At 46.6% G+C, this 25,770-nt stretch overlaps 2 protein-coding genes across 3 annotated transcripts in view; one reads left to right on the top strand and one right to left on the bottom strand.

The window, feature by feature from the left end:
- Positions 1 to 808: 808 nt before the first annotated feature.
- LOC135507254 (ubiquitin carboxyl-terminal hydrolase isozyme L1-like) lies at positions 809 to 11,193 on the bottom strand. The gene is made up of 9 exons (XM_064926854.1): positions 11,068 to 11,193; positions 10,912 to 10,923; positions 9,069 to 9,197; positions 8,362 to 8,503; positions 7,652 to 7,737; positions 3,891 to 3,938; positions 3,724 to 3,793; positions 3,478 to 3,536; positions 809 to 1,467 (listed from the first exon to the last, which is right to left on the bottom strand). Exons 1-9 carry the CDS (start codon positions 11,098 to 11,100, stop codon positions 1,384 to 1,386), a joined length of 663 nt encoding a protein of 220 aa, XP_064782926.1. The 5' UTR covers positions 11,101 to 11,193; the 3' UTR covers positions 809 to 1,383.
- Positions 11,194 to 22,604: 11,411 nt separating this feature from the next.
- The window catches only part of LOC135507251 (annexin A5-like), a 32,625-nt gene continuing 29,459 nt past the window's right edge, over positions 22,605 to 25,770 (top strand). Inside the window, exons 1-2 of one of the 2 annotated variants that reach the window (XM_064926847.1) lie at positions 22,605 to 22,829; positions 23,155 to 23,206. In XM_064926847.1, the coding sequence (XP_064782919.1) occupies positions 23,204 to 23,206 (3 nt within the window). In that variant the 5' untranslated portion in view covers positions 22,605 to 22,829; positions 23,155 to 23,203. Of the gene's footprint in view, positions 22,830 to 22,874; positions 22,900 to 23,154; positions 23,207 to 25,770 lie in introns of those variants that run through there. The other variant, XM_064926848.1, reaches the window with a different exon arrangement.

A 25,770-nucleotide genomic window follows, 5' to 3' on the forward strand; every position in this document is an offset into this window, starting at 1 on the left:
TTAATTCCGTTTAGATGATTTTTTAACTAATGTTCTAAAGGGTCAACACATAGTATGGTTCCAGGGTAACTGCCCCCTGGGGGTAAATCTCCCCCGTAATTCACGATGTCACCAAATTATTTATCACAACTTGGAGATATTTCAACAAAACAGTTGTGGTAAATTGATCACATTTGACATTTTGAAGAAGTTGTAGATTTATAACCCCAGTGGAATATATGTTCAATATACAAGTACAAAAGCTTTACGCTAAACAATCCAACTGTTTTGAGAGAAATGTCGAGAATTTGATGTAAGTAGTAATATGATTGATAAGTGTTTGGGGATAACTGCCCCCCCCCCCCCACACTAGGGGATAACTGCCCCCCCCTGCCCCCCCCCCACACACACACACTAGGGGATAACTGCCCCCCCCCCCCCCAGATCAGAGGCAGTAGGGATGACCAGAGATGTTCTGTTTAGTGAGTCCTCCAGCTCAGAGGCAGTATGGGATTACCAGAGATTCTCTTGACAAGGAAGTTAATTGGACAATTTGTCTGTCCTGCTAAGCATTCAAAATGTAATGAGGACTTTTGTATGTCAGGAAAAATGTACATATTTTTTTTAGGAATGTAGTAAGTGAAAGTAGTCAAATATAAAAATATTAAAGTAAGGATACTACTTTAAGTAAAATCAAACATGTTTGAAACTATCAGGATGGAAAGAGAACTGAAATACCTTCCTAAAGTCAAAGGTACGTCAACATTTCACTCTGAAAAGCTACTCCAGTATAGTAATTACAGAAGTTAATGACTTCAGAGGAGCGGAGAAGTGTGTAGTTTGGTTGTTTATTGGCAGTCAGCAGCACAGGAAGATGCAGTAAGGCAAAGCACAGCCAGCATTGTTGCAGTGTCATCCTAACACAGTAACAGTGTCATCCTAACATCATCCTAACATCGTAGTATGACGTAACAGCGATTAGAAATAGAGCAGAGGAGTCAGACAGCAGAAAAACAGGAACACCTCACAGGCTGCAGATCAACCGGCTCCCTCCTCCCCCCTGTAAGGGCACTACTTTCTCAGTGGTGATCGGACTCGGAAAAATAAATAACAGTACAGCAGACAGAAAGTACAGCAGTAGTGACATCAACATGACACCAGGCTTGTGCAAACTACCATCTACGCATGTGTGCTGCGGTGTGTGTGTGCTGCGGTGTGTGTGTGTCTGGAGAGTGCAAACTGTTTCCATTATATACCGGGTGTGTGTACACCATGGTTCGTGTGTGTGTGTGTGTCCCTCTCCAGGGTCTCTAGGTATGACAGAGGGCCACAGCAGAGAAGCGGACCTCTCCCTCTGCTCTCTCCACAAAACCCCGTTCGTGTGTGTGTCCCTCTCCAGGGTCTCTAGGTATGACAGAGGGCCACAGCAGAGAAGCGGACCTCTCCCTCTGCTCTCTCCACAAAACCCCGACACACCCTGGCTGCATCCTGAGGAGAGACAGGAGAGAGATTATAACCATGTGGCTCTGGAGCCTCTGCTAAATTAATCTAATATTTAGCAGGTGTAGCGAAACGCTAGACGAACAGCCCAGCAAGCACAACCCTCTGGTTAAAAAGGATACACTGGGACGACGCAGTGAGCTCAATGGCAAGACGTCTGACAGATGTAGAATGTCTACACACTCCATTCTACATCGTCTAGATGTTGGCCAGGCATCAATATTATATGATTTCTCGGGAGATGTCATCCCAACGAACACATCCTCTCCACACTATATATTCCTGGTGCTTTCTACAAGAGTCACCTGCATAGCGCTACAGGCCTGATAGCTAGTCTTTCAGCTTCTCACATCTCCAGTATGGCTAAACACAGCAAGCTAGCTAGCCCTTTAGCTTCCCAGATCTGTGAAATAATCAGATTAATAATTAAAATATGCCCTGGCAAATATTCTAATACTTGCCCGTGTAAACTACAACATTATCCCAGTTTAAACATACAGCTTGAACGTATGCACTCCCACGTCAGCTAGCAATAGAAGGTATGCACTCCCACGTCAGCTAGCAATAGAAGGTATGCACTCCCACGTCAGCTGGCAATAGAAGGTATGCACTCCCACGTCAGCTGGCAATAGAAGGTATGCACTCCCACGTCAGCTGGCAATAGAAGGTAGGCACTCCCACATCAGCTGGCAATAGAAGGTATGCACTCCCACATCAGCTGGCAATAGAAGGTATGCACTCCCACATCAGCTGGCAATAGAAGGTAGGCACTCCCACATCAGCTGGCAATAGAAGGTAGGCACACCCACATCAGCTGGCAATAGAAGGTAGGCACTCCCACATCAGCTGGCAATAGAAGGTATGCACTCCCACATCAGCTGGCAATAGAAGGTAGGCACTCCCACATCAGCTGGCAATAGAAGGTAGGCACACCCACATCAGCTGGCAATAGAAGGTATGCACTCCCACATCAGCTGGCAATAGAAGGTAGGCACTCCCACATCAGCTGGCAATAGAAGGTAGGCACACCCACATCAGCTGGCAATAGAAGGTATGCACTCCCACATCAGCTGGCAATAGAAGGTAGGCACTCCCACATCAGCTGGCAATAGAAGGTAGGCACACCCACATCAGCTGGCAATAGAAGGTATGCACTCCCACATCAGCTGGCAATAGAAGGTAGGCACTCCCACATCAGCTGGCAATAGAAGGTATGCACTCCCACATCAGCTGGCAATAGAAGGTAGGCACACCCACATCAGCTGGCAATAGAAGGTATGCACTCCCACATCAGCTGGCAATAGAAGGTAGGCACTCCCACATCAGCTGGCAATAGAAGGTAGGCACACCCACATCAGCTGGCAATAGAAGGTATGCACTCCCACATCAGCTGGCAATAGAAGGTAGGCACTCCCACATCAGCTGGCAATAGAAGGTAGGCACTCCCACATCAGCTGGCAATAGAAGGTAGGCACACCCACATCAGCTGGCAATAGAAGGTATGCACACCCACATCAGCTGGCAATAGGATGTCATGCACTCTCACATCAGCTAGCAATAGGAAGTCATGTTTTGGTCGCAGAGAAAAGCACATTGCAGCTGTTTAACCAATAACCTGGAATCACTAGTTATACTTCTACTCAAAACACATCTGGGAGTCTATAAGGTTCCATTTTTGTTTGGTTTTATTGTTGGAACATTTGTTGATTATACGCATTTGTTTATCAATACAAAATAGGCCACTGTCATGCCTAGTTTATAGATCAGATTAAGGAACCAATCAAGCGTCGCTGCCTCCTCACTGTCCCCACGGGAGGGACGACGACACGGCGCGTTCCCGGCTGTCGGGGAGGGAAGGGAGACCGTCGGGGCGCACTACAACGAGCCGCCGCCTTTTGTGAGGAAAAACGACACTGTGCTGCGCTCTGTTGGGCGATAAATTCTGCCTTTACAGTTAGACACATCTACTGGGATTAGATGAATGGAAGAGGAACGTACCTTGATGAAGGAGTCATCCTTGGTGGTTCCATGGTTCACCGGTCCCTCCATCCTACCATCTACACAGAGTCACAGACAGAGAAAGTGTGTAAATACACACCCGGGAGACGGGGAGAGAACACCCGGGGACACGGGGCAGGGAGACGAGACGGGGTGGAACACCTGGGGACAAGGGGCAGGGAGACGAGACGGGGTGGAACACCTGGGGACACGGGGCGGAACACTGGGACTCAGCCACACACTCACCCAGCTCATAAAGCTGTCCTTTCACATTGACAAAGGTGATAAAATGGAAGTTCACGTTATCTGCCTCCACCTGAAAGAGGGAGGGAGAGAAAGAGGGTTAGAAAGAGAGTATAAAATTATACATAAGTAACATCTGAGGAGGTCCTTATTTTGCATTGTGTTCTCACCCTGCACTGGCCCTGTGCTGCCACTTCATCATGAGCCTCTCTGATGGCCTGCAAGAGAGAGCAACATACACATTTAAACAAATATATGGAGACAGGTACTTACTGCATTCGGGAAGAATTCAGACCCCTTGACTTTCTCCACACTTTGTTACATTATTCTAAAACGGATTAAATGGTTTGTTTTCTCCACCATTAATCTACACACAATGGCCGATTGACAAATCAAAAAGATGTTTAGAAATTTTGGCTAATTTATAACATTTTATAATACCTTATTTACACCAGTATTCAGACCCTTTGCTCGGCAACTAGAAGTGGAGCTCAGGTGTATTTGGTTTCCACTAATCATCCTTAAAATGTTTACAACTTTAGTCCACCTGTGGTAAATTCAATTAATTAGGCAGGAGTAGGAAAGGCCCACACCTGTCAATAAAGTCCCAGTTTATTTATTTATTTATCTAGACAAGTCCGTTAAGGACAAATTCTTATTTACAATGACGGCCTACTGGAGAACAGTGGGTTAACTGCCTTGTTCAGGGGCAGACCGACAGATTTTTACCTTGTCAGCTTGGATTAGATCCAGCAACCTTCCGGTTACCGGCCCAACGCTCTAACCACTAACCGACCTGCCGACCCAGAACAAAAACCAAGAGGTGGAAGGAAGAGAGTGAACAGGCAGCTGTCAGTGAAGGGACAGGCTACACAGGACAGGCTACCCAGACAGGACAGGCTACCCAGACAGGACAGGCTACCCCATGACAGAGGACAGGCTACAGGCCATGTTGACAGAGGACAGGCTACCAGACAGGACAGGCTACAGGCCATATTGACAGAGACAGGCCACAGGCCATGTTGACAGAAGGACAGGCCACAGGCCATGTTGACAGAGGACAGGCCACAGGCCATGTTGACAGAGGACAGGCCACAGGCTACAGGCCATATTGACAGAGGACAGGCCACAGGCCATGTTGACAGAGGACAGGCCACAGGCCATGTTGACAGAGGACAGGCTACAGGCCATATTGACAGAGGACAGGCTACAGGCCATATTGACAGAGGACAGGCTACAGGCCATGCTGACAGAGGACAGGCCACAGGCCATGTTGACAGAGGACAGGCCACAGGCCATGTTGACAGAGGACAGGCCACAGGCCATGTTGACAGAGGACAGGCCACAGGCCATGTTGACAGAGGACAGGCCACAGGCCATGTTGACAGAGGACAGGCTACAGGCCATGTTGACAGAGGACAGGCTACAGGCCATGTTGACAGAGGACAGGCTACAGGCCATGTTGACAGAGGACAGGCTACAGGCCATGTTGACAGAGGACAGGCTACAGGCCATGTTGACAGAGGACATTATGAACTGGGGAATCTTTTCAGTGAGGGGAAAACTGAGGACAGGCTACAGGCCATGTTGACAGAGGACAGGCTACAGGCCATGTTGACAGAGGACAGGCTACAGGCCATATTGACAGAGGACAGGCTACAGGCCATGTTGACAGAGGACAGGCTACAGGCCATGTTGACAGAGGACATGCTACAGGCCATGTTGACAGAGGACATTATGAACTGGGGAATCTTTTCAGTGAGGGGAAAACTGAGGACAGGCTACAGGCCATGTTGACAGAGGACAGGCTACAGGCCATGTTGACAGAGGACAGGCCATGTTGACAGAGGACAGGCTACAGGCCATATTGACAGAGGACATTATGAACTGGGGAATCTTTTCAGTGAGGGGAAAACTGAGGACAGAATTATATTCAGCCTGTTAGTGATGTTTTCTGTCCTCAGATATGGAAGCTTTGAAAGCCTGTTTGCAGATAGAGAGAGGTCCCAATGAATGTCCCAAGAGACGAAGGGTACATTCTATATGCCCTGGGTTATACAGTGGGGCAAAACGTATTTAGTCAGCCACCAATTGTGCAAGTTCTCCCACTTAAAAAGATGAGGCCTGTAATTTATCATAGGTACACTTAGACTATGACAGACAAAATGAGAAAAGAAATTCCAGAAAATCACATTGTAGGACTTAATGAATTTGCAAATTATGGTGGAAAATAAGTATTTGATCACCTACAAACAAGCAAGATTTCTGGCTCGCACAGACCTGTAACAACTTCTTTAAGAGGCTCCTCTGTCCTCCACTCGTTACCTGTATAAATGGCACCTGTCCACAACCTCAAACAGTCACACTCCAAACTCCACTATGGCCAAGACCAAAGAGCTATCAAATGACACCAGAAACAAAATTGTATACCTGCAACAGGCTGGGAAGACTGAATCTGCAATAGGTAAGCAGCTTGGTTTGAAGAAAGCAACTGTGGGAGCAATTATTAGGAAATGGAAGACATACAAGACCACTGATAATCTCCCTCGATCTGGGGCTCCACGCAAGATCTCATCCCGTGGGGTCAAAATGATCACAAGAACGGTGAGCAAAAATCCCAGAACCACACGGGGGACTTAGCGAATGACCTGTAGAGAGCTGGGACCAAAGTAACAAAGCCTACCATCAGTAACACTACGCCGCCAGGGACTCAAATCCTGCAGTGCCAGACGTGTCCCCCTGCTTAAGCCAGTACATGTCCAGGCCCGTCTGAAGTTTGCTAGAGAGCATTTGGATGATCCAGAAGAAGATTGGGAGAATGTCATATGGTCAGATGAAACCAAAATAGAACTTTTTGGTAAAAACTCAACTCGTCGTGTTTGGAGGACAAAGAATGCTGACATCACTGCTCTAGAGGAATGGGCCAAAATACCAGCAACAGTGTGTGGAAACCTTGTGAAGACTTACAGAAAACGTTTGACCTCTGGCATTGCCAACAAAGAATATATAACAAAGTATTGAGATAAACTTTTGTTATTGACCAAATACTTATTTTCCACCATAATTTGCAAATAAATTCATTACAAATCCTACAATGTGATTTTGTGGATTTTTTTTCTCTCATTTTGTTGGTCACAGTTGAAGTGTACCTATGATGAAAATTACAGGCCTCTCTCATCTTAAGTGGGAGAACTTGCACAATTGATGGCTGACTAAATACTTTTCTGTCCCACTGTATGTGTAGGTCTACCTACACTACAGGCACACCACGGGTTATATGTGTAGGGTCTATCTACACTACAGGCCTACCATGGGTTATATGTGTAGGGTCTACCTACACTACAGGCCCAACATGGGTTATAGGTGTAGGGTCTAACTACACTACAGGCCTATCTACACTACAGGCCCACCATAGGTTATATGTGTAGGTCTACCTACACTACAGGCCTATCTACACTACAGGCCCACCATGGGTTATGACATGTTAGTCGTCAGGGTAGCTGTGAGCAGTCCAAATGTTTAGTCACAGTGCCTGTTCTGTTGACATGTTAGTCGTCAGGGTAACTCCTACGGCACTACCCTGTGAACACCTTCGGAGCTCCTCCCAAGCCAGGTATTTGATTGGTTTGATGTGTAAAGCAAGTCACGCCTCACAACACCGGGTTCTAACCCCTCTCGTGGATTTCTGACATGGATCTTCCCATATTTCCAGTTAAGGAAGTGAGGTGTCCCCCAATCATTCTACCTTCTCCTGACGTACGGACTCGTTCACTACAGATCGAGGATTAGTGGAGGAAGCTTTGGCTAGAGGGAGTTCCCACCATAGAACAAGTACACACTTTGGGAGGAAGGAGTGGTAATTGGGACATAGCCAAGGTGTGTGCATGAGTGTATTACTGTGTGTGTCGATCACTGTGAATGTGTGTGTTACCTGGTTGTTCTCCAGGTGTGTGGCTCGCTGGGCGGGGGTCATGTCAGCCGTCTCATCTAGAAACTTCTTCAGAGCAGAGTCACCATCTGGCACAGAGAGAGCTGTTACACACTGGTCCTGTCTGAATCTGGCTTCCCTACTACTTTGTAAAACTACATACTGTGTACTAATCATACTACATACTATTTAGAATGTAGTGTTTAGTATAAATATATTCAGTAAGCAGCACATCAACATCCTACCCTCATCCACACTGAGAAGGCTTCATCTAATCAGCAATTGTTTTGGTTGATAGTCAGTCCTCGGATCTAATCATCAACTGATTATGAAAAGACCAGTCTCTTCCTCAATAGAGTTCAGTGAATTCTACTAGATAAAGACCAGTCTCTTCCTCAATAGAGGAAGTGAATTCTACTAGATAAAGACCAGTCTCTTCCTCAATAGAGGAAGTGAATTCTACTAGATAAAGACCAGTCTCTTCCTCAATATTCAGTGAATTCTACTAGATAAGGACCAGTCTCTTCCTCAATAGAGGAAGTAATTTTTTTTAGCTGTAAAGCACTGTCTATGACATCACTACATGTTCTAAATATCACATACTATAAACATTCTATTTTCACATACCCAATCAGCCTACTATTACAAACACAAGTGTGGGTATTCGTCATCCCCCTCTATCTTGGCTCCATGCAGGACCCGTTTCTACTCACCATACTCAATGTGGGTGGGGTTGTTGGCGACTGCGTGCAGCAGAGCCACGGTGCCACAGGAGTTGACCACCGTCTGTTTCAGGAAGTAGAGGTCAGTACCCCCCGACACCTTCCCAGCCTGCTGCTGCCGGAACGACTCGTGCTGAAACACACGCCGTTGTCATCATCATGCTACATCAGTCTCTCAAACAGCCCTGGGACCCCAGGGCTGAGGTTTAGTGTCCTGGGACCCCAGGGCTGAGGTTTAGTGTCCTGGGACCCCAGGGCTGAGGTTTAGTGTCCTGGGACCCCAGGGCTGAGGTTTAGTGTCCTGGGACCCCAGGGCTGAGGTTTAGTGTCCTGGGACCCCAGGGCTGAGGTTTAGTGTCCTGGGACCCCAGGGCTGAGGTTTAGTGTCCTGGGACCCCAGGGCTGAGGTTTAGTGTCCTGGGACCCCAGGGCTGAGGTTTAGTGTCCTGGGACCCCAGGGCTGAGGTTTAGTGTCCTGGGACCCCAGGGCTGAGGTTTAGTGTCCTGGGACCCCAGGGGTTGCACAATCTGGGTTTTGCCCTAGTACTACACAGGAGATTAAAATAATCAAATCAAGCTACTAGAGCAAAAAAAAAACTAAATGTTCATCACCTAGGGGTCCCCAGAAGAGAGTTTGCACCACATCACTGCGCTACATATTTCCAATGTAATAAAGATACTGCTAGATCATTGGTTACCTGTTGTGTCAGAGGGAAGAGCAGCATGAGGGCGCAGCTGGGAGAAGGTACTGAAGACACTCCCTCATCCTCCAGCCCCAACACATCCACGAAGCCCCAGCTACCACACACCCCCAGCCCACTGAGCACCTGCAACAGTCAAAAAGAACGTTAACAGAAAGGTTTCCTATCAGTCTCTAGAGACCAACCAGGACACAGCTCAACACCAACAGGCTAGATCCGACCAACCAGGACACAGCTCAACACCAACAGGCTAGATCCGACCAACCAGGACACAGCTCACCACCAACAGGCTAGATCAGACCAACCAGGACACAGCTCAACACCAACAGGCTAGATCAGAACAACCAGGACACAGCTCAACACCAACAGGCTAGACTAGAACACCCAGACCATCTAGACAGTGTATCTGGAACTCACCCAGTCAATGACAACACTATACTCTGTGTATATACACAGTAGAACGTAAGCCTAAACTATCAAGTTGCTCTGCGTACACATCACTGACAATCTGAAATGGTTCACCCTCACAGACAGTGTGGTGATGAAGGCGCAACAGAGCCTCTTTAACCTCAAGAGGATGAAGAAATTTGGCTTGGCCCCCTAAAACTTTTACAGATGCACAATTGAGAGCATCACCACCTGGTACGGCAACTGCTCCGCCCACAACCGTAAGGCTCTCCAGAGGGTAGTGAGGTCGGCACAACGCATCACCAGGGGCAAACTACCTGCCCTCCAGGATACCTACACCACCCGATGTCACAGGAAGGCCATAAAGATCATCAAGGAGAACAACCACCCGAGCCACTGCCTGTTCACCCCGCTATCATCCAGAAGGCGAGGTCAGTACAGATGCATCAAAGCAGGGACCGAGAGACTGATAAACAGCATCTATCTCCAGGCCATCAGACTGTTAAATAGCCACCACCCGGTTACTCAACCCTGCACCTTAGAGGCTGCTGTCCTATATACATGGAATCACTGGTCACTTTAATAATGATTACCTAATGCTTTGCTTATATCATATGCATGTACCATAATCTATTCTACAGTATTTTAGTCAATGCCACCCGACATTGCTCATCCTAATATTGTTATATGTATTAATGCTGTTATTTTACTTTTAGATGGGTGAATTGTTAAGATATTACGGCACTGTTGGCTGTAGGGACACAAGCATTTCGCGACACCCGCAATAACTGCTAAAATGTGTATGTGACCAATCAAATGTGATTTACAGAGCAGTTAAATGTCCGTTAGGTAGAGGGTAGAACTCAGAGATGGTTTGTTGAGCCCGAATTGAAACTCTACACGGTAATGGACACTAAAATGTCCATGATGACTCGGCAGAACAGGCCTCAAATCAATAATATTATAATAAATATTATTATAATCACTCGCGTTTAGCATCTCAGCTGATCTAACTTCTTTATCAGAACATTATGGCCGCACGGCAGTCTGTCCCAAATGAATAGCGATGAACTTCAAATCAGAGCCAGAGACAAGTTGGTCTTTAGTCGCTCTCTCTCTCCATCCTTCCATCAGACCACACCCTGTATCCTAGACACCGGGTGAGGCACCAGGCGCAGCGTGGCAGAGATGCTACCGGGGAGACGGACGGTAGTATACGAGGGAAATGGTATTTTCTAACAGCAGGTTCATCTCGTGTACCTCTGTCGCGCTGCTGTTCAGATGATAATCTGATCCATACTTGTATTTCTAACTCCAGACCGAGCCAGGTCCATAATAACCCACCTGTTGGTTATAATGTCCTGTTGTCTGGTTGTAACGTCATATACACAACTGTCATATCGCTTATGACTCAGCGATATTAAATACACACCTTGTTCAGCATCTGAAACACAGACAGACAAAGAGAAAATATACATTATTTAGACAGTGAGAGACCGTTAGAACCGAGAAGCTGCGTATTTTACGTCTCAGTCTTGATACGTATATGATACGTATTAAAACCACATTTATTATGATGGTTCTCTACCTCCGGGTTGATCTCCATTGGTTGCCACTCCATTCTGTTCGGTAAGGTTCGGTCCCGTATATCGGTATGTTGTCAAATCCGCTCTGTCGCAAGCAGCTGCTGATTTGGGGATATGATCACACTGCCACCGTCCACCCGCTTCATATGCTGCCAGTCATATTCCATTGTGCCGTTCGGCGGGGGTGGACGAGAACAGGAGAAAAAGCCAATAGATCCTCCCGTAGCCTCGCCTCGTCTGTAAACAAGACAATACATATTACAGTGAAGTATTGGAGGTGAGGTGAGAGAGAGATGTGTGTGAGGTGTTCTGTGTAGTTTTAACGAGCAGTCTAGAAGGTGGACTGGTCCAAGCCCGACACAACAGTGGACGCCTCAGTAGCGCAGCTGAGAGTCGGGTGGGTAATGGGCACGTTCGAGCAGATCACTTTTGTCAGATGGTCAAGTCTTTCGTAGGTTGCGTTAGGGGGGATAGAAATGGACCTGACTTGTGCCTACATCATGGCCGTGTTCGAGAGCACCAACACGACTGCCGACTGACTGATCTACAAATCACCTTGAATCATAAATGATGACTCGTTATTTGTAGATCAGTCAGTCCCAATGATACCCATGATACTTTGCGTTTTTTGATCCTCTCGAACATAGCCGTTCACTGCATGAACTTTACAAAAATCATGTGATGGAAAGTCATGATGTTTTGACTGCAGACAACTGCAAAATGTTGTAGTTGCTCTTTATCATAGAGAATGATAGAAGCCTCTAGCGGCCCAAAAGGTTGTAGTTGCTCTTTATCATAGAGAATGATAGAAGCCTCTAGCGGCCCAAAAGGTTGTAGTTGCTCTTTACCATAGAGAATGATAGAAGCCTCTAGCGGCCCAAAAGGTAGTATTGGGCAGCCCCATTCACTGTGAGGTCTAAATGGGGGCTTCCCCAATTTAAATGTAGCCAATAGAGGAGGCTGGTGGGAGGAGCTATAGGAGGACGGGCTCATCGTAATGGCTGAAATGGAATTAATGGAACGGAGTCAAACAAATCAAATCAAATTGTATTAGTCACATGCGCCAAATACAACAGGTGTAGACCTCACAGTGAAATGCTGACTGACCAGCCCTTAACCAACAGGTGTAGACCTCACAGTGAAATGCTGACTGACCAGCCCTTAACCAACAGGTGTAGACCTCACAGTGAAATGCTAACTGACCAGCCCTGAACCAACAGGTGTAGACCTCACAGTGAAATGCTGACTGACCAGCCCTTAACCAACAGGTGTAGACCTCACAGTTAAATGCTGACTGCCCAGCCCTTAACCAACAGGTGTAGACCTCATAGTGAAATGCAGACTGACCAGCCCTTAAACAACAGGTGTAGACCTCACAGTGAAATGCTGGGGGTACCGGTACAGGGGGTACCGGTACAGAGTCAATGTGGAGACTATAAACAGGGGGTACAGGTAGAGAGTCAATGTGGAGGCTATATACAGGGGGTACCGGTACAGAGTCAATGTGGAGACTATATACAGGGGGTACCGGTACAGAGTCAATGTGGAGACTATATACAGGGGTACCGGGTACAGAGTCAATGTGGAGACTATATACAGGGTATTACGGTACAGAGTCAATGTGGAGGCTATATACAGGGTATTACAGTACAGAGTCAATGTGGAGGCTATATACAGGGTATTACGGTACAGAGCCAATGTGGAGGCTATATACAGGGTATTACGGTACAGAGTCAATGTGGAGGCTATATACAGGGTATTACGGTACAGAGTCAATGTGGAGGCTATATACAGGGGTACCGGTACAGAGTCAATGTTGAGGCTATATACAGGGTATTATGGTACAGAGTCAATGTGGAGGCTATATACAGGGTATTATGGTACAGAGTCAGGGTAATACCCTGTATATACAGTCAATGTGGAGGCTATATACAGGGTGTTACGGTACAGAGTCAATGTGGAGGCTATATACAGGGTATTACAGTACAGAGTCAATGTGGAGGCTATATACAGGGTATTAGGGTACAGAGTCAATGTGGAGGCTATATACAGGGGGTACCGGTACAGAGTCAATGTGGAGGCTATATACAGGGTATTAGGGTACAGAGTCAATGTGGAGGCTATATACAGGGGGTACCGGTACAGAGTCAATGTGGAGGCTATATACAGGGTGTTACGGTACAGAGTCAATGTGGAGGCTATATACAGGGTATTACGGTACTGAGTCAATGTGGAGACTATATACAGGGTATTACGGTACAGAGTCAATGTGGAGGCTATATACAGGGTATTACGGTACAGAGTCAATGTGGAGGCTATATACAGGGTATTACGGTACAGAGTCAGGGGCACCGGTTAGACAAGGTAATGGAGGTAATATGTACATGTACTGTAGGTAGAGTTATTAAGGTGACTATGCATAGAAAATAACAGAGAGTAGCAGCAGTGTAAAAGAGGGGGGGCAATGCAAATAGTCTGCATAGCCATTTGACTAGATGTTCAGGAGTCTTATGCCTTGGGGGGGTATAAGCTATTTAGAAGCCTCTTGGACCTAGACTTGGCGCTCCGGTACCACTTCCCGAGTGGTAGCAGAGAGGGCAGTCTATGACTAGGATGGCTGGAGTCTTTGACAATTTTTCGTGCCTTCCTCTGACATCGCCTGGTGTAGAGGTCCTGGATGGCAGGAAGCTTGGCCCCAGTGATGTACTGGGCCGTACGTACCACCCTCTATAGGGCCTTCCTCTGACATCGCCTAGTATAGAGGTCCTGGATGGCAGGAAGCTTGGCCCCAGTGATGTACTGGGCCGTACGTACCACCCTCTATAGGGCCTTCCTCTGACACCGCCTGGTATAGAGGTCCTGGATGGCAGGAAGCTTGGCCCCAGTGATGTACTGGGCCTTCCTCTGACATCGCCTGGTATAGAGGTCCTGGATGGCAGGAAGCTTGGCCCCTCGAAATACCCGGGTGACCCAACGAGGGTAGACTATGAGCCCATCGAATCAATTGATCACGAACAGCGAGCGGCACGTACCTACGACCCTCCAGACACTGTGGAGGCGCAGGTTCCACCCTTAGCGCCCGCTCGATGTCCGCGTCCACATCCCATACTACTGGTGCCACCAGCTTAGCCGCCGGAATGATGGGAGTAGGATCGATGGACCGGTCCTCAGAGTCATAGAGGCGGGACAGCGCGTCGGCCTTAGTGTTGAGGGAACCTGACGAGATTGTAAAACGAAATCTGGAGAAATACATGGCCCACCTTGCCTGACGAGGATTCAGTCTCCTAGCTGATCGGATGTACTCCAGGTTACGGTGGTCAGTCCAGATGAGAAAAGGGTGCTTAGCCCCCTCAAGCCAGTGTCTCCATACCTTCAGAGCCTTAACCATAGCCAACAACTCCCTGTCCCCCACATCATAATTCCGCTCCGCTGGCCCAAGCTTCTTCGAAAAAAAGCACAGGGGCGGAGCTTCGGTGGCGTACCCGAGCGCTGTGAGAGCACTGCTCCAACCCCAGCCTCGGATGCGTCCACCTCTACTATGAACGCCAAAGAAGGGTCCGGATGCGCCAACACCAGCGCCTCAGTGAACAGCGCCTTCAACCTTCAATAACCTTCACAAATACAATAGAACAAGCCCGCACAAACAGAAGCGGGCTAAACCAATTTAAATAACCCCACCCTAACAACCAAACAAGGAACAGGTGAAACCAATTAGACAAAACCAAACGAACACAGAACAAAGGATCGGTGGCAGCTAGTAGACCGGCGGTCGTCCGCCGAGCGCCAACCGAACCAGAAGGGGAGCCAACGTCGGTACTATTCGTGACAGAGGCTCTATCGTCAACCAATCATCACCTGCATTGTTGGAGGCTCTATCGTCAACCAATCATCACCTGCATTGTTGGAGGCTCTATCGTCAACCAATCATCACCTGCATTGTTGGAGGCTCTATCGTCAACCAATCATTACCTGCATTGTTGGAGGCTCTATCGTTAACCAATCATCACATGCATTGTTGGAGGCTCTATCGTCAACCAATCATCACCTGCATTGTTGGAGGCTCTATCGTCAACCAATCATCACCTGCATTGTTGGAGGCTCTATCATCAACCAATCATCACCTGCATTGTTGGAGGCTCTACGTCAACCAATCATCACCTGCATTGTTGGAGGCTCTATCGTCAACCAATCATCACCTGCATTGTTGGAGGCTCTATCGTCAACAAATCATCACATGCATTGTTGGAGGCTCTATCGTCAACCAATCATCACATGCATTGTTGGAGGCTCTATCGTCAACCAATCATCACATGCATTGTTGGAGGCTCTATCGTCAACCAATCATCACATGCATTGTTGGAGGCTCTATCGTCAACCAATCATCACATGCATTGTTGGAGGCTCTATCGTCAACCAATCATCATCTGCATCATTACAGTGTTTTTTGTTTGACACACGAACGTGATCAAAGACATGATTGAAACAGGAAACAACTTGGTCATGATTCATCCAGTGGATATGAACAGTACGAAATGATTCATCCAGTGGATATGAACAGTACGAAATGATTCATCTGGTGGATATGAACTGTACGAAATGATTCATCTGGTGGATATGAACAGTACGAAATGATTCATCTGGTGGATATGAACAGTACAAATTGATTCATCTGGTGGATATGAACAGTACGAAATGATTCATCTGGTGGATATGAACAGTACAAATTGATTCATCTGGTGGATATGAACAGTACAAAATGATTCATCTGGTGGATATGAACAGTACGAAATGATTCATCTGGTGGATATGAACAGTACGAAATGATTCATCTGGTGGATATGAACAGTACAAATTGATTCATCTGGTGGATATGAACAGTACAAAATGATTCATCTGGTGGATATGAACAGTACGAAATGATTCATCTGGTGGATATGTACAGTACGAAATGAATGTAATTATCAGTCTCTCTCTCTAATTGATTATTCAATGAACACACATATGATGTTAGTGAGGGTGTGATATGGGGGTTGGAGACATGTTTATTTAGATACTATAAAGAACAACTTTAATTAAGCAATAAGGAGGAGGTGTGGTATATGGCCAATATACCACGGCTAAGAGCTGTTCCGGACACAGCCCTTAGCCGTGGTATATGGGTCATGTCCCACAAACCCTCAACGTGCCTTATTGGTATTATAAACTGGTTACCAGTAAAAATATCTGTTTTGTCATACCTGTGGTATACGGTCTGATATACCACGGCTTTCAGCCAATCAGAATTCAGGTCTCAAACAACCCAGTTTTTAATAAACAATAGATGTGGTCAAGAGGTCAACGGAACTCGACCAAAACAATGGAAACGCCATGGAAACACACAGGGGAAAGATCCCCAATTTCTTAATTGACCCCCAGCTAAATTAGCCTTCATTTAGGCTACTGATTACATGTGTATTTCACACTATGTTGAGGTAAAAATCAGAGTATAAGTCCTGTATGGATGTCAACCCCAACACACGTTCGTGTCATCATCACCAATCAACTGCAAAACAACTTTGACTAGGACCACCACCGATTTCTGCATGCTAGCTAAGCTACCAGGAGTTAGCATTTAGCAGACAGCTTCTACTAAACCTGAAAGGGGACAGCTTCTAAATGTTATGCAGCGAAAACAGCCAAATATATCAAAATGGGACTTTCGTAACCACACAGTGGGCCTGTTACAATATATAAATAATGATGGACTATGTTAGATCAGACGTGTTGAATGTGAGGCCATCCAGCGTTCATTTTCCATCCCCCACAGTCTGCGTTCCATTAAATTCTTTAACTCCTCTATGGCGAAACGGCCCCGTTGATCTGAGCCTTGCTGTTGGAAAAACCACATTATGGGAGGGAGGGAGGGAGGGAGGGAGGGGGAGGGAGGGAGGGAGAGCGAGAGAGAGAGAGCGAGAGAGAGAGAGAGGGGAAGAGAGAGAGGGGAAGAGAGAGAGAGAGGGAGAGAGAGAGAGAAAGAGATGAAGAGAGAAAGAAAGAGAGAGAGAGAGAGAGAAAGAGAGAGGAAGAGTGAGAGAGAAAGAGATGAAGAGAGAAAGAGGAAGAGTGAGAGAGAAAGAGATGAAGAGAGTGAGAGAGAGTGAGAGAGAGGGAGAGGGAGAAGGGGGAGAGAGAGAGAGAGAGAGAGAGAGAGAGAGGGAAGAGAGAGAGAGAGAGGAGAAAGAGAGAGAAAGAGATGAAGAGAGAAAGAAAGAGAGAGAGAGAGAGAGAGAGAGAGAGAGAGAGAGAGAGAGAGAGAGAGAGAGAGAGAGAGAGAGAAAGAGAGAGAAGAGTGAGAGAGAAAGACAGTGGCAATTTTAGTATGTTCATCTTGGTGGGACAACCTCCCAAACACTTTTTAAATGCATGCCAGCAAATCCACAACACAACACTACATGAATTGCACTATAACGGTGACAAACGGTGCCCACAAGCTATTAGGGCCAGCATAAAGCTGTCCCAACAGCAGAGTCCCAACACCCTACCACTGCTACACCTGGTTATCAGCAGAGACCCAACACCTTACCACTGTTACACCTGGTTATCAGCAGAGTCCCAACACCTTACCACTGCTACACCTGGTTATCAGCAGAGACCCAACACCTTAACACCACTACACCTGGCTATCAGCAGAGTCCCAACACCTTACCACTGTTACACCTGGTTATCAGCAGAGTCCCAACACCTTAACACCACTACACCTGGCTATCAGCAGAGTCCCAACACCTTACCACTGTTACACCTGGTTATCAGCAGAGTCCCAACACCTTACCACTGTTACACCTGTCTATCAGCAGAGTCCCAACACCTTACCACTGTTACACCTGTCTATCAGCAGAGTCCCAACACCTTACCACTGTTACACCTGGTTATCAGCAGAGTCCCAACACCTTACCACTGCTACACCTGGTTATCAGCAGAGTCCCAACAGCAGAGTCCCAACACCTTACCACTGCTACACCTGGTTATCAGCAGAGTCCCAACACCTTACCACTGCTACACCTGGTTATCAGCAGAGTCCCAACACCTTACCACTGCTACACCTGGTTATCAGCAGAGTCCCAACACCTTACCACTGTTACACCTGGCTATCAGCAGAGTCCCAACACCTTACCACTGTTACACCTGGTTATCAGCAGAGTCCCAACACCTTACCACTGCTACACCTGGTTATCAGCAGAGTCCCAACACCTTACCACTGCTACACCTGGTTATCAGCAGAGTCCCAACACCTTACCACTGCTACACCTGGTTATCAGCAGAGTCCCAACACCTTAACACCACTACACCTGGCTATCAGCAGAGTCCCAACACCTTACCACTGCTACACCTGGTTATCAGCAGAGTCCCAACACCTTAACACCACTACACCTGGCTATCAGCAGAGTCCCAACACCTTACCACTGCTACACCTGGTTATCAGCAGAGTCCCAACACCTTACCACTGCTACACCTGGTTATCAGCAGAGTCCCAACACCTTAACACCACTACACCTGGTTATCATCAGAGTCCCAACACCTTACCACTGTTACACCTGGTTATCAGCAGAGTCCCAACACCTTACCACTGCTACACCTGGTTATCAGCAGAGTCCCAACACCTTACCACTGCTACACCTGGTTATCAGCAGAGTCCCAACACCTTACCACTGTTACACCTGGTTATCAGCAGAGTCCCAACACCTTACCACTGTTACACCTGGTTATCAGCAGAGTCCCAACACCTTACCACTATTACACCTGGTTATCAGCAGAGTCCCAACACCTTACCACTGTTACACCTGGTTATCAGCAGAGTCCCAACACCTTACCACTGTTACACCTGGTTATCAGCAGAGTCCCAACACCTTACCACTATTACACCTGGTTATCAGCAGAGTCCCAACACCTTACCACTGTTACACCTGGTTATCAGCAGAGTCCCAACACCTTACCACTGCTACACCTGGCTATCAGCAGAGTCCCAACACCTTACCACTGTTACACCTGGTTATCAGCAGAGTCCCAACACCTTACCACTGTTACACCTGGTTATCACCAGAGTCCCAACACCTTACCACTGCTACACCTGGTTATCAGCAGAGTCCCAACACCTTACCACTGTTACACCTGGTTATCAGCAGAGTCCCAACACCTTACCACTGTTACACCTGGTTATCAGCAGAGACCCAACACCTTAACACCACTACACCTGGCTATCAGCAGAGTCCCAACACCTTACCACTGTTACACCTGGTTATCAGCAGAGTCCCAACACCTTACCACTACTACACCAGGCTATCAGCAGAGTCCCAACACCTTACCACTGCTACACCTGGTTATCAGCAGAGTCCTAACACCTTACCACTGCTACACCTGGCTATCAGCAGAGTCCCAACACCTTAACACCACTACACCTGGTTATCAGCAGAGTCCCAACACCTTACCACAGCTACACCTGGTTATCAGCAGAGTCCCAACACCTTAACACCACTATACCTGGTTATCATCAGAGTCCCAACACCTTACCACTGTTACACCTGGTTATCAGCAGAGTCCCAACACCTTACCACTGCTACACCTGGTTATCAGCAGAGTCCCAACACCTTAACACCACTACACCTGGTTATCAGCAGATCCTTGTCTGGCAGCCAAACAGTTCATTCAGTCTCATTTACTGCCTTTAAAAAAAACATAGCTGATATGACTGACTTGCTTAAACAAATGTAGTTTCTACTGACAATGGAGATGTACAAACTATGGCATAAGGGGACGGCGAGCGGATAAGAGGCCATCCGTCATTTAGATGAAGACATTAATGAGCGAGTTAGGACGGACACAGTCAATTTAACTATCTACAACTGGGAACTCTGAAGAAACAAGGTTGAATCGTGATGATGTCAGGGAGGTCGGAGGTCGGAGCTCTAGAAAGAGGCCCAAGCTCCCGACTTTGAAGCTGGATGACCGTAGTTTCCCAGCTGGTTGTTTTCTGAGTTCCCAGTTGTCTTGAACTCCCTGAAGTCTGAGATTTCCCAGTTCCCAGTTGTCTTGAACTCCCTGAAGTCTGAGATTTCCCCGTTCCCAGTTGTCTTGAACTCCCTGAAGTCTGAGATTTCCCCGTTCCCAGTTGTCTTGAACTCCCTGAAGTCTGAGATTTCCCCGTTCCCAGTTGTCTTGAACTCCCGGAAGTCTGAGATTTCCCCGTTCCCAGTTGTCTTGAACTCTCTGAAGTCTGAGATTTCCCAGTTCCCAGTTGTCTTGAACTCCCTGAAGTCTGAGATTTCCCAGTTCCCAGTTGTCTTGAACTCCCTGAAGTCTGAGATTTCCCAGTTCCCAGTTGTCTTGAACTACCTGAAGTCTGAGATTTCCCAGTTCCCAGTTGTCTTGAACTCCCTGAAGTCTGAGATTTCCCAGTTCCCAGTTGTCTTGAACTCTCTGAAGTCTGAGATTTCCCAGTTCCGAGTTTCCAGTTGGATTGACAGCATGGCCAATGTATTCAACCTTTTATGGCCCATGATGTTGAATGATTATTATTATTATTATTTATTTATATATATATTTTTAATTTGACCCCTTTTTCTCCCGGCATGTGTCCTCCGAAATACAACCCGCGCACCCGGAAGCCGCACCAATGTGTTGGAGGAAACACCACAGGAGTCGCTGGTGCGCGATGAGACAAGGATATCCCTACCGGCCAAGCCCTCCCTAACCGGGACGACGCTGGGCCAATTCTGCTTCGTCCCACGGACCTCCCGGTCGCGGCCGGTTACGACAGAGCCTGGGCACGAACCCAGGGTCTCCGGTGGCACAGCTAGCGCTGCAGTACAGTGCCCAAATTATTATTATTTTAAGCTTGGCAAAGAAACCCTTAAACCCAGACTTGGACCACACACCCTCTCCACTGAATAGCAGGCTAGTGATTGCTTTGCAACGCAGTTAAGCACAGAAAGCACTGAGCGAGGCTGAAACCCCTGCATTTTGGAGCTGCTTTACTCAAGAAAACAAAAACAAACCATGTTTGTATGCAGCTTTATTAACAGAAATATTTTTACATTGTTTGCAAACTGATATGTGACACGTATTAATGCCTAAATTACCTGCAAAACCGGCACCAAAACAACAACATTTATATTGATATTTTTTATAGCTGAACAAGTGGGGCTGAAAACAGATGGGATCTGCCCACCTGTCCTGAATGACGGCCACTGAATGGACTAACATCCCGCTACTGTGTAATATAACTTGCAAACGTTGTGAATTATTTAGTTGGGGAAAGGACTGTATGCTGGTCTGTACATGTGTGTAAAACTGTGAAGTGTTGTTACTACTAAGGGGTTGGAGGGGGTGTATTTGTTTAGTTAAATAGGTATAAATATTGTCCTGTAGCTAATTGACTGTGGAATCTGTGATTTATTACCACAAACATTATAAAGTTGGTTTTCAACGTGTTTGGTGCCTGAGTTTGTACATAATATTTGCAAAAAGGATCTGTGTCCCCCCTCCACTCCACTGTTATAAGTTCCCCCCTCCACTCCACTGTTATAAGTTCCCCCCTCCACTCCACTGTTATAAGTTCCCCCCTCCACTCCACTGTTATAAGTTCCCCCTCCACTCCACTGTTATAAGTTCCCCCTCCACTCCACTGTTATAAGTTCCCCCTCCACTCCACTGTTATAAGTTCCCCCCTCCACTCCACTGTTATAAGTTCCCCCCTCCACTCCACTGTTATAATACCTACTGCTCATTTATATTGACGCAGTTCCAACATAATCCACAGGAGGGCAGCCTAAAATCCCAATCCTGCTATATTGCACTTTAACTCAATTATTATTTCATGCAAAACATGAATTTGTGGTCTAGGCTGCCACCCTGTGGATTGTCTTAGAACTGCACAGTGTGGTAGCATGACTAGATCACATTTGTTGGCAGTAACGTGATCAACGTCAACATTAACCTTTTTTTTTTATTGCCAATCAAATATTGGACATGGTTTATGGTTATAAAAACATTGCAACAGAATAATGATACAAATACTTTTGCCAACATTTTTCTTCATGGAAAATTGCGCTGTAGTTATGCACTTGTAATTTCTACTTGTTCATATATTTTGATATTATTATTGACACCATATTCCATGGGTTTACTGACCACAAAGAAGTGTTGATTATTTGGCGTCAGGAGAGCACAGCGCATTGAAGGAAGCTGTAAAATGTTCACTACGAGCACGCAAGGCCATGTCGGTCTCTGCGCGACTGTTTTGATTTCTACATGATTCCATGTGTGTTATTTAATAGTTATGATGTCTTTGCTATTATTCTACCATGTAGAAAATATTAAAAATAAAGAAACCCCCGCTTTCCCTCCTCCTCTCCTCCACCTCTTGTCACCTGTTCAGGTAAACCTGCACGGTTTCTATGGAGACAGATTGAACACACCATCCTCCACTGTCATCACTAGCAGCTGGTTGATGAAGTTGTTTATCCGTGTGTTTGTTTTGAATGAGATGGTTTTACACCGCGGACAAGTCCACAACCCGTTTGCTTCACCACTACGACGTTGAAATCGTGTAAATAGTTTTGGGATTAAACACGTCATCTCCCGGTCTACCGAGGCGCTGAACCCGAGCTGTTTAGTCATACAGGGTGTGTCTCTGTTCACTCGCAGCGGACTCGTTTTTCCACTCTTTCTACCGGTTCCTCTCTCTTTCTCGCCCTCTCTTTACTGCGAGCTCCGGTGCAGACCTCCTCCGGTAAGTTTCCACCGCTCGACATCAGATCGTTAGTTGAAGAGTTGTTGACGAGGTTATTCTGCTGAACCAGGTGATGTGTTTAACCTGGACTGTGATTGTAGTTGGGATCATTTATCAACACGGATGCGGAGAGATACAACAGGATTTTAGCAGATAATGGCGAGCTGTGGCTGTTGCAAAAGAGAATACCTTATATTCTCTAACTCCGTCTGTTTTATGAATCTGTGACTATTTTCCATGACTTTAAACGTGGAAAAGTTTTTGAGGCGTTTGAAGCTTTTGGCTTGTAAATTAGTCAGTGATTCTGTTCTGTGTTTCTCTTCAGACAGAACGATCTTTCTTCGAATCAAACCAACTATCAGCTATCTATCAGAATGGTAAGTTAACTTAATTAACGAGACAACTTTATAATGCTGTTATTATAATGTCCAATTTAACTTCACTAAAAGCCACATCAGATGAATTAACGGAAATGTTTCGCTGTCGGTAAACGAGAACTGTATGATTCCATTACTATGTTAATGTTTAACTTTCTATCTCTGTCTATAATGGACACCGCATCCGCGGCACCGCCCCAGGCGACAGTCTTTAAATAATCATTACACCTTATCCCAGAACAATACACAGTGTAGAACCCAGTATGGAACACATGGGATCTAGAATAGGTTGTTACACTGTATAACTGCAGAAGGAAGGGAGATCATTTGAGACTATACTCCCATATAAGTGTTTCATTCATCCCGGGTGAGTTTCTCCCAAAAGATATGTGTCATGTTTAGCTTTAAAAACGTTGTTAATCTATTGCCTAACACTGAAAAATGGTGTTGATGCTGAAGATACTGTCTCTGTCCCGAATCTCCATACTAGCTTGCTACAATCAATACAAATGTATGAACCCAAACATGCAAAGTGTTGGTCCCGTGTTTCATGAGTTTCTTATTTTCAATGACGGCCTAGTGGGTTAACTGCCTTGTTCAGGGGAACAGTGGGTTAACTGCCTTGTTCAGGGGAACAGTGGGTTAACTGCCTTGTTCAGGGGAACAGTGGGTTAACTGCCTTGTTCAGGGGAACAGTGGGTTAACTGCCTTGTTCAGGGGAACAGTGGGTTAACTGCCTTGTTCAGGGGAACAGTGGGTTAACTGCCTTGTTCAGGGGAACAGTGGGTTAACTGCCTTGTTCAGGGGAACAGTGGGTTAACTGCCTTGTTCAGGGGGACAGTGGGTTAACTGCCTTGTTCAGGGGGACAGTGGGTTTACTGCCTTGTTCAGGGGGACAGTGGGTTTACTGCCTTGTTCAGGGGAACAGTGGGTTTACTGCCTTGTTCAGGGGAACAGTGGGTTTACTGCCTTGTTCAGGGGAACAGTGGGTTTACTGCCTTGTTCAGGGGAACAGTGGGTTTACTGCCTTGTTCAGGGGAACAGTGGGTTTACTGCCTTGTTCAGGGGAACAGTGGGTTTACTGCCTTGTTCAGGGGAACAGTGGGTTTACTGCCTTGTTCAGGGGAACAGTGGGTTTACTGCCTTGTTCAGGGGAACAGTGGGTTTACTGCCTTGTTCAGGGGAACAGTGGGTTTACTGCCTTGTCAGCTCGGGGACTCGATCTAGCAACCTTTCAGTTACTGGCCCAATGCTCTAACCACTAGGCTACCTGCCTCCTCTACACTCTAACCACTAGGCTACGTGCCTCCTCTACACTCTAACCACTAGGCTACCTGCCTCCTCTACACTCTAACCACTAGGCTACCTGCCTCCTCTACACTCTAACCACTAGGCTACCTGCCTCCTCTACACTCTAACCACTAGGCTACCTGCCTCCTCTACACTCTAACCACTAGGCTACCTGCCTCCTCTATTTAACTAGGCAAGTCAGTTAATGAACTAATACTTTTTTACAATGTTGGCCTACCAAAAGGCATCCTGCGGGGACAGGGGCCTGGGATTAAAAACAAAACAACTATTGGACAAAACACACATCACGACGAGAGACACCAGAACACTACACAAAGAGAAAACATAGCAAGGCAGCAACACCTGACAACACAACGTTGTAGCAGCACAACACGACAACAACGTTGTAGCAGCACAACACGACAACAACATGGTAGCAGCACAACACGACAACAACATGGTAGCAGCACAACACGACAACAACATGGTAGCAGCACAACACGACAACAACATGGTAGCAGCACAACACGACAACAACATGGTAGCAGCACAACACGACAACAACATGGTAGCAGCACAACACGACAACAACATGGTAGCAGCACAACACGACAACAACATGGTAGCAGCACAACACGACGACAACATGGTAGCAGCACAACAACATGGTAGCAGCACAACACGACGACAACATGGTAGCAGCACAAACCATGATACAAACATTATCGGGCAGAGACAACAGCACAAAGGGCAAGAAGCCACAACTGTCAGTAAGAGTGCCCATGATTGAGTCTTTGAACGAAGAGATGGCTGGACAGTGTACCATGTGATTACCTCCAGCTCTAAACCCTCAGAGGTAGCAATCACACCTGTGGGGAGAGGGGCATTCTTACCAAACCACATGACCGTTGTTTTGGAGGTGTTCAGAACAAGGTTAAGTGCAGAGAAAGCTTGTTGAACACAAAGTTTTGTTGTAGAGGTGTTTAACACAGCATCTGGGGGAATGGTATTTCAATTGATTGATTTCCTTCTATGAACTCCAACTCAGTAAAATCAGTCAAAATAGGTTTTATATTTTTGTTCAGTGTACGTACTTATACAGCAGACTCATTTCAGCATTTGATCTAGTAAAATTCACTATATTTTCCGTATCACGTATTTGACAACAGCTGGTAATCAAATAAAGTGATGAGCTGTACAAAACATAAGGAATGGCGGGAGTCGAATGGGAGTCAACAGTTGGAAACCTTTTAATGAAAACCAGCCCTCTTCAT

The sequence above is a fragment of the Oncorhynchus masou genome, chromosome 20 (assembly GCF_036934945.1).
Source record: "Oncorhynchus masou masou isolate Uvic2021 chromosome 20, UVic_Omas_1.1, whole genome shotgun sequence".
NCBI lineage: Eukaryota > Metazoa > Chordata > Actinopteri > Salmoniformes > Salmonidae > Oncorhynchus > Oncorhynchus masou.

What these genes read in the sequence shown, in the direction of transcription:
- LOC135507254 (XM_064926854.1), bottom strand. Translation starts at nt 11,100, where the DNA reads ATGGAGTGGCAACCAATGGAGATCAACCCGGAG. An exon ending in TCTTCCCTCTGACACAACAG is followed by an intron (nt 8,504 to 9,068) that starts GTAACCAATGAT and finishes CGTGTGTTTCAG; the next exon opens with CACGAGTCGTTCCGGCAGCA. An exon ending in CAGCACAGGGCCAGTGCAGG is followed by an intron (nt 3,794 to 3,890) that starts GTGAGAACACAA and finishes TCCCTCTTTCAG; the next exon opens with GTGGAGGCAGATAACGTGAA.